This window comes from Silene latifolia, chromosome 1 (assembly GCF_048544455.1).
Source record: "Silene latifolia isolate original U9 population chromosome 1, ASM4854445v1, whole genome shotgun sequence".
NCBI classification, from domain to species: Eukaryota; Viridiplantae; Streptophyta; class Magnoliopsida; order Caryophyllales; family Caryophyllaceae; genus Silene; species Silene latifolia.
In genome coordinates this window covers 128,499,598-128,509,291 of record NC_133526.1, presented here as the reverse complement: position 1 = coordinate 128,509,291, position 9,694 = coordinate 128,499,598, and the positions used below count along the sequence as shown (strand labels likewise).

At 37.6% G+C, this 9,694-nt stretch overlaps 1 protein-coding gene across 1 annotated transcript; it reads left to right on the top strand.

Moving 5' to 3' along the window:
• Positions 1-4,051: 4,051 nt before the first annotated feature.
• LOC141655597 (uncharacterized) lies at positions 4,052-5,002 on the top strand. Its single transcript, XM_074462669.1, has one exon. The coding sequence runs from the start codon at positions 4,052-4,054 to the stop codon at positions 5,000-5,002; it is 951 nt and encodes a 316-aa protein (XP_074318770.1).
• The last annotated feature ends 4,692 nt before the right edge of the window (positions 5,003-9,694 follow it).

Genomic DNA, 9,694 nt, shown 5'->3' with positions numbered 1-9,694 from the left:
ACTCAACCCGACTCATATTAGTTTGATCTTATGGGTAGTGACACAAGGTCATAATCCATAAATAATAAATCAAATTCATTACTTAGATCTTTGCCACTACGATCGGATCGTAATGCTTTAATAATTTTGTTCAATTGGTTCTCTACGTCATTTAGAAATTCTTTAAATTTCTTAAATGCTTCACTTTATATTTGATTAAGTAAACATACCCATATTTACTTAAATTATCGGTAAAAGTGACAAAGTAGTCATAATTTCCCCTTGTGGTGATGCTCATTTGACCACATACATCGGCATGTATTAGTCCCAATAAATCACTTGCTCGTGTCCCTTTACCACTAAAGGGAGTACGAATCATTTTGCGAAGGAGACAAGATTCACATATTCCATATGATTGAAAATCAAATGGTCCAATAAATCCAGTCGACACTAGCCTTTTAATGCGTTTCTCATTTATGTGACCTAATCGAAAAAGCCAAATGTACAATTATTTGGATCACTTGTTATGAGTCTTTTGGATTTTATGTTATAAATATCTTTATTTGAGTTGGAGGTGTCTAAAACATAAATACCATTTATAGAAGTGGCTTGGCTCATGGCCAAGTCATTTTCAAAATACAACGATTGTTTTTTATGGCAAAATAATGATCCTTCCATGTCAAACATGGAAATAATGTTTTTAGACAAAGTTGGTACATAATAACAGTTATGTAAGTACAACTCAAAGCTATTAGCTTAAACAAGTACATAAGTCCCTCTTGAAGTGGTGGCTACCCTAGCTCCATTTCTTAGTCGGAGATCTACATCACCCTTGTTTAGCTTTTCCATATTTCCAAGCCCCTGTAAACGATTACAAAGGTGAGAACCACAACCGGTATCCAATACCCACGTTGAGGTGGAATTATATTTTATATCAATAGCAAAAATTTCAGAAAAAATAGTACCAAGTGGAGTGACAAGTCCAACATTGATATATTCCAAATACTTGGGGCAGTTACGCTTCGAATGGCCCATGACATTACAATAATGACATTCGTCATAGGATTGGGCACCCTTCTTGGTATTGGTTGTGGTAGTCTCACTAACTACTTCCAATTTACTGTCGGGTTTGGGTTTCTTACCCTTCTTTGTCTTTCCTTTATTAATACCATTATTCCTTTTAGTTGCAAAGACATTCTTACTTGAACTCCCACTCCATGTGATATTTCTCCTTACTTCTACAAACGAGGATGCCATGGAATTTGTGAGATTCTCCTCACAAGATTCTCTTACCAAGGAGGTGGGCATGAATATGGGAGTGAGAGGTGTGGAAGTGGTAAGGTAGCAAAAATTTCCATCCTCACCTATGCCAAAGCGTAGTTCTCTAGTCGGGTCATTGTCATACAAGGAGCATTTTTCATTGAATGATTGGAGCCACGAATAAATAGTGATCGGTGCAAGATTATAAGATGAATCCATTGCGGAAAAATAACTACAAAAACGGAGATGAAGGAAACAATTAACATTTATCGTTATAATACTCGTAAATTTTAATACAAGTATTTCATTTATATAGTGACCTTTACCCAACTATAATAAATGATTCCGAGATCTAAAATTCATATTAACTTGGATGTGAGCCTACGGGCCCTCTACATCTTTACTAATATAACATGGTAGGTAAACCCTCTTAACCGATTCTACAATAAGAACTCTCGGTCGATGAATTTGCATTAAATTTATCTTTAGCCTGAACCTTTTGCGGCTATGGTCGCAAAATACCTTCGTTGAGATCAACCAAATTTTCGAAGTGTAATAACTATTTATTACCCCACTCACCGAACGTCAAAGCAAGCACCCCGGTATAATATTTCAATACCGTATTGTACTTATATGAAATTTAGATTCATGGGCTCCTACTATTTGGTAAGGCTAAGTCTCAATCATTTTAAAAGTAAAGGTCTTGTCAATTTATTATCTATCAATTTTAAGTGAACTGGAAATCGAATTCTTGATAATTATAATTGACACAGTCGAAGACTCGATGTGATATACATGTGTTGTTATGGCAATTTGGCAATGCATGCAATATATTAAAAGAAATGCAAAATAAATAATAAATTCCTAGTATGGCCTTCCTAAAATAGAAAATCAAATAATCTATTACAAATTCGGAAACCAACTCCTTTGGTCCCTTGAATCTTCAAGTGGCACCCTCCCAAGAACATCGTCTTTGTCAGAACGCCTTTCCGAATGGCACCGTCTTGAAGGAACTCCGGAATTACAAATAATAATAAAAATACAAAGCTATTCCTATTATACATTTGTAATATAAAAAACTAGTAAAAATAAAAGTGATATGAGATTACATTAAATTACAACTGAATCAATATTCCCTTACATTACGGGTAATATTGATTAAAACTAAGGCCATACTAAGATAAAATTACATAATTCAAAATTATATAAATAAAATATGACATTCAACAATGAAATATGCAACATTATAATATGTGTCTATCATGCCAAATTATGTGCCAAATCGCCCTATTTAACTTATATCGATTATATAACCCGATTTTATGGAAATGCGTGATAATAACTTATTAAACTCACCAATCAATACTTAAATCAAATTTAAGCTCAAGTTAATTATCCTAACACACTTAGGTCTCAAAAATTAGTCATCACTCAATTTTTGACAATAATTCAACTTGATTTAATTTTATGCTCATTTTTTACCCTAAAATCATAACATTTATGAAATAAATCCAAATTAAATTACAATAATTTCATAATTTAAAATTTAAATTTTTAAACATTCTGGAATATATCAATGACGCTCATAATATCAAAAATTATGGTTAAAATTTTCGAATTTATTTCGAGAGAAACATAGTTACGATTTATCAGTTTTATCAAATAAAACATCTAAAGTATACAAAAATTAATCCAATAAATTTTAGAACTTTAGATCTGATAATTGGGATATAAATGCAACCTAAAATAATTTTGTCATGCCATGTAATTTGTTTTAGCTATTTATGCTAAAATAGACACTATTTATGCCATTTTTACACTAAAAATTCATAAATCATGCTAAATGAATCAAGTTTATCTTAAATTTTACACACAGTGATTCAAATATACATGTGACAACATATTAAAATTTCATGGCCTATTTCGAAGTTTAACTATATTTAACCATTTTACCTCCATTTAATTCATTTTATCTCATAAAAATCATAAATCATGCAATATTAATCACACTAATACGAACTTTTATATACAATAAGTAAAATATGCATGTTATATAAAAAATTCAAGGTCAGAGACTTAGGGTTTAACTATTTTTAGTATTTTAATTTCCATTTTAGTCATAAAAATGTAATAAAATAACTAGAAATCATTAAAATGAGCAATAAAATACCATAAATCATAAAAATGACCCAATAATATTTTAGGACAAGAATATACAACATGTAACATGATTTCGTCACTTTATCTAATAAATCACAAATTTTTAGTTTTAATTAAGTTACTAATAACTCAAAAAACTATAAATCGATTATGCATGCAACATCCTATGCTCTGATACCAATTGTTAGGTTCATATACCTATTATTAGACTCTTCTAATGGTGAACAAATTAACATATTAGTATGTTTTCTTTAGATCTAGTGCATGCATAACTAAATAAGAGATGAAATAAGAAAAACAATGTTCCTTATAATACGAGCCCATATTCCAAGCCCAAGCAAAGCCTCCAACGGCTCCTCCCCAACAACTCCTTTCTTTAGAAGGCAATGATTTCCTTGCCTTGCTTAGATGATTTCTAGCTGTTGTGAATAATATCGTTTCCTCTTTTACGTTGTATAGCTTAGTATATATTGTACTCACACATATGTATCCATCACAATTGAAGCAATTGAATAAACATCATATATTCATCCTATTCTCTATTCATAATATGGTATCAGAGAGGTATTTTCCTTGGTGATCTTTACGTTTGCCTCTTCTCTTCTTCCTATTAAAAAAAAAAAAAAAAAAAAAAAAAAAATTTAAGCACAATATGACAAACGCAGAGATCGTTCCTTCACAAACCACCACATCTATCTCCGTCCTTCAAGTCGAAAATCCGGGAAGTAATATTACACAGGTTGCTTTCACCGGGCCTAATTATGACGAATGGTCTCGCGCCTTTCGTCTTGCTCTCCTTGCTAAGGATAAACTAGGGTATATTGATGGCTCCATTATCAAACCCTCGGAATCCGCGGCAGATTTCAAGACATGGCGTTCTACCAATGCACTAGTTACTGCTTGGATCTTTAACTCTATGGAATACGAAATCCGTCGCTCTATTTCGCATCGCCCGGAAGCACGCCTAGTCTGGACAAACATCAAGCAAAGATTCTGCCAAGGGAATGATGCTCGGGTTTATCGTCTTCAGACAGAAATCATGGCCTGTCGACAGTCCCCAACAGAGTCTCTCATGGCCTATTATGGTCGTATCACAAGTCTATGGGATGATCTCATGGAACATGATCCTATACCTTCTTGTTCGTGCAAAACGTGCCCTTGTGACTGGGTGAGTATCTTCGAATCTCGTCGTGAGAAACACCGGGTACGTGATTTTTTAATTGGCTTAGATGACCGATTTGATAATGCGCGTTCTCAAATTCTCGGCACTGACCCACTTCCCAATCTTAATCTTGTATACAATAGACTCCTTCAAGAGGAAGGAGTCCGTTCCTTCTCGACTAATAAGAATGAATCTCGACCAGACCCAATGGCCTTTGCTGCTCGCGTAAATCGTGGGTCTCAATCTGCTGGGGGTGGGGGTAATCGTGGCTCTAAGTCTGACCGTAACAATAACCCCAATCGCCCATATTGTATTGCTTGTCTAAAACACGGTCACTATCTTCGCACCTGTTACTTGGTCACGGGAAATTTCCCCGACTGGTGGGGTGATCGCCCCCGAGACCGTATACAAATTGACCCCAATGCTACTGATATGAGTTAAGCTGTGTACATACCGGATCCTCGTAGCAGCCGCACTCAGCACAACCGTAACAAAGGGCCTGCTCATGGCTCTGTTCCCGTGTTCATATGGCCTCGGGTGCTCAGAGTATTGCTGGTCCGTCTACTAATCATGTTGCTGGTACTGCTACTTCCTCCAACACCTCTCTTAATGCTCTAGATAAAATTGATTTTAATTCCTTGAGTGCACAAGAGCTTGAGGAAATTACGCAGATGTGGAAAGCCCGCAAATCCGAAGCCACTGACCGACTTAATGGTAATTCCTCTTCTTTATCTTGGATTATTGATACCGGCGCCTCGCATCATATGTCAGGTTGTCTCTCTCATTTTGTTAATATTCATGTTATTACTCCTTTATCTGTCGGTTTGCCTAATGGTGACTTAACCATCGCTACTCAAAGCGGTGACATTCGTCTTTCATCCCGTCTTATTTTACGTAATGTCCTTTATGCGAAAAACTTACAATGCAATCTAATATCTGTTTCCAATTTATTACTTGACACCTCTCTCACCATTCAATTTTCTCAACAATTGTGTTTAATCCAGGACCGTTCCTCGAAGACGGTGATTGGTGCGGGTGAACAACAAGAGGGTCTATATTTCTTGAAAGGTGTTCGAACCGACGAGGTACATGCTTTTACCACCGGGAATCTTGACACGGTTGAACTTTGGCATCGTAGGTTGGGGCACCCCTCCACCAATATTTCTCGTTTTCTTTCTGTTTTGAATAAAACAAACAATAGTCGTTCTAATTTTCATAGCAAAACTTGCGATATTTGTATTCGCGCAAAACAATCTCGCGCCCCCTTTCCCGTTAGCTCAAACTTGGCGGATGATATTTTTGATCTTTTACATTGTGATTTATGGGGTCCTTACTCCGAAAATGCATCTTGCGGTTCTACTTATTTTTTAACTGTTGTCGATGATTTTTCACGGTCCACGTGGGTCTATTTATTACGCCGTAAAAGTGATACCCGTCAAACTTTATTAAATTTTTTCACTATGGTGGAACGACAATTTAAAACGAAAGTCAAAATTGTTCGCAGCGATAACGGCACCGAGTTTACTTGTCTCGAAAATTTCTTTCGTGAAAATGGGATCATTTTTCAAACCTCCATCATCGACACCCCTCAACAAAATGGTCGGGTAGAACGTAAACACCGTCACATTTTAAATGTCGCCCATGCCCTTCTTTTTCAAGCTAGTCTACCTATTTGTTTTTGGGGGGAATGTATTTTAGGTGCGGTCTATCTCATCAATCGTACCCCGTCTACTATTCATCATGGCAAAACTCCCTACGAGATGCTATTTAAGAAACCGCCACCAATGAGTCATATCCGCACCTTCGGGTGCCTTTGCTATGCCAAAAACATTAATCGGTCCCGTGACAAATTTGCTCCTCGGGGTCGGAAATGTGTGTTCTTGGGCTATCCCTTCGGCCAAAAAGGGTGGCGTGTCTACGATTTGGATACCGGTACTTATTTCTTATCTCGTGACGTTGTCTTTATAGAACACGAGTTCCCATATCAATCTTTAAATATACATGACACCCAACCCAGAATATCATCTTTTATCGATGATAGCTTCACCCCAATTGAACACATCCTTGTCTCGACCAATTCACAAACGCAAGACACAACCACCACGACCTCCACCTCTCCCGACCCGCCACCCACCACGACTCCCTCCCAGTCCGCATCTCCAACGGGAACACCCACCTCCACCGTGGATGTTCCTCCTACCACGAACCAGAACGAACCCAACCACACCACCACTTCTCTTATGGGAAAAGGGCAACGACCTAAGATCCCAAGCTCTCGCCTCAAAGGCTTTATTCGTCCACCCATCGGCCCCTCGACACATCTCACCACCGCATCATCATCGCCTTCAGGTACCCGCTATCCCATATCTCACTTTATTGATTATTCAAAGTTTTCTTCTACTCACAAACTGTTTCTAGCGGCCGTGACCAACAATCACAAGCCAACTTCGTTTAAAGAAGCTATGCAGGTACCGCAATGGCGAGAAGCAATGAAAAGCGAAATTGATGCACTACAACGAAACAACACTTGGACCCTAGAAGCTCTTCCACCCCACAAAAAGGCGATTGGATCAAAATGGGTTTACAAAATCAAATATCATGCCGATGGGTCTATCGAACGATACAAAGCCCGTCTTGTCGTCATGGGCAACCGTCAAGTTGAAGGGATATATTTCACAGAGACGTTCGCTCCAACAGTTAAAATGGTTACAGTCCGTACTCTTTTAGCTATTGCCGCAGCAAAGAAATGGGCTATCCATCAAATGGATGTCCACAACGCTTTCCTCCACGGTGATCTTCAAGAAGAGGTCTACATGAAACCACCACCGGGGTTCGATCAGTCCAACGACGGCAAGGTGTGCCATCTCCGAAAATCCCTTTACGGCCTTCGCCAGGCTCCTCGCTGTTGGTACGCTAAACTCGCTTCCGCTCTTATTCAATATGGTTTTACCCAATGTCCCTACGATCACTCCCTTTTTTCCATCACCAAACCCAACATCGAAATTCATGTGCTTGTTTATGTTGATGACTTGGTCATTTGCGGGAATGACACTACCATGATCTCTCAGTTTAAGGGGTATCTCAGCAATTGTTTTCACATGAAGGACTTGGGTCCTCTAAAATACTTTCTCGGCTTGGAAATTGCTCGAAACTCCAGTGGGATTTTTCTTTCGCAAAGAAAATATGCAATGGATATATTAACGAAAACTGGTCTTCTCGGGTCCAAGCCCGCATCAGTACCAATGGAACCAAACCATCACCTTGCTTTGTCCAAATCCCCACTAATTGACGACCCACAACCATATCGTCGCTTAGTGGGCCGTCTCGTTTATCTCACCATCACACGCCCAGAGCTGATATATTCGGTGCATATTCTTGCCCAATTCATGCATAAACCACAATTAGACCATTGGCAAGCTGCACTTCAAGTGGTTCGCTATCTCAAAAACAATCCGGGTCAAGGATTGCTTCTACGCTCTACGAATGACCTCGCCCTCCATGCTTACTGTGACTCGGATTGGGGAACTTGCCCAATGAGCAGATGATCTATTTCAGCATACATTGTCTTCCTCGGTGGCTCACCCATCTCGTGGAAGACAAAGAAACAAACTACAGTCTCTAAATCCTCCGCCGAGGCCGAATATAGGGCAATGGCATATACGGTATGTGAACTAAAATGGCTCAAAGGTCTCCTGCATTCTCTCGGCATACCTCACAACAAGCCTATTGAACTTTCGTGCGATAGCCAGTCCGCTCTCCACATAGCACGCAATCCCGTTTTTCATGAAAGAACTAAACACATTGAGGTGGATTGCCATTTTATTCGGGACGAAATTCTGAAAGGCGTCATCAAACCGAGCTACGTCCACACCAAATCACAACTGGCTGACATCTTTACAAAAGCCCTTGGCCGCACGCCTTTCGACAATTTACTATCCAAGTTGGGCGTCTCAAACTTGCACGCGCCAACTTGAGGGGGGGGGGGGGGGTAATACGAGCCCATATTCCAAGCCCAAGCAAAGCCTCCAACGGCTCCTTCCCAACAACTCCTTTCCTTAGAAGGCAATGATTTCCTTGCCTTTCTTAGATGATTTCTAGCTGTTGTGAATAATATCGTTTCCTCTTTTACGTTGTATAGCTTAGTATATATTGTACTCACACATATGTATCCATCACAATTGAAGCAACTGAATAAACATCATATATTCATCCTATTCTCTATTCATAATACCTTACATTGTCATTTTCAGATTTTTGGGCACAAGGAAGATCTCCTACCTTCACTTGTTCTTGAGCTATTATAAGTATTAGGATGATCCTCCAAAACTCTATATTAGGAGCCCTCCTTTTGATTGCACCCAAGATTTAACCCTTATTACTACGAAATAATATTTGCTAGATATTTATTTAGTAGTCTACCTTAAAAATGACTACTAATACTCATATATTACATTAATAATATTAGTAGTGTTCTTGAACACTTTAGATTGAAACTTCTCAAGTTTTTTAGAAAGGAAAATATGAATGAGAGAGGTTTTTTTTTATGTATGAAAATATGAGCATCTTTTAGAGAGATAGGTATGAAAAAATGAGAACAACAAAAGTGTTCTCCTCACTTGTCCATAGTCCCGGCCAAATGCTCTTTTAAGAGCATTTTGATTTTTACAATTTGTCTTTCACAAAGATCTATATGTGTCGGCATGTCATAAGATGTTGGAGCATCTTTCCAACAACTAAATGACAAAACCAAAACTCTAGCATGCTCATATTTTAGACGGTATACATTGGTGTATATGGGTCCATTTTTGTCTTATAATATTTGTCCCACAAATGCTTATAAGTCTTATGTTTAATTATCTTACATAATTAAATATTAATTTGATCATACAACGAACAATTATGTGACAAATTAATAAACATATATTCACTCAACTTATTGAGTAATATTTGATCATTATATCAACATATAATGGGTTCCATAATAGCTAGTTAGTTAAATTCACAACCTCTTGTAAATATAAATAACTAATTACTTCTACCTCGAAATATTTATAAAACCTCAACATAATTTAGTAAATTAATATATTAATTCACTAAATTGAATCTTATTTAATCCAATTACAATAAAATACA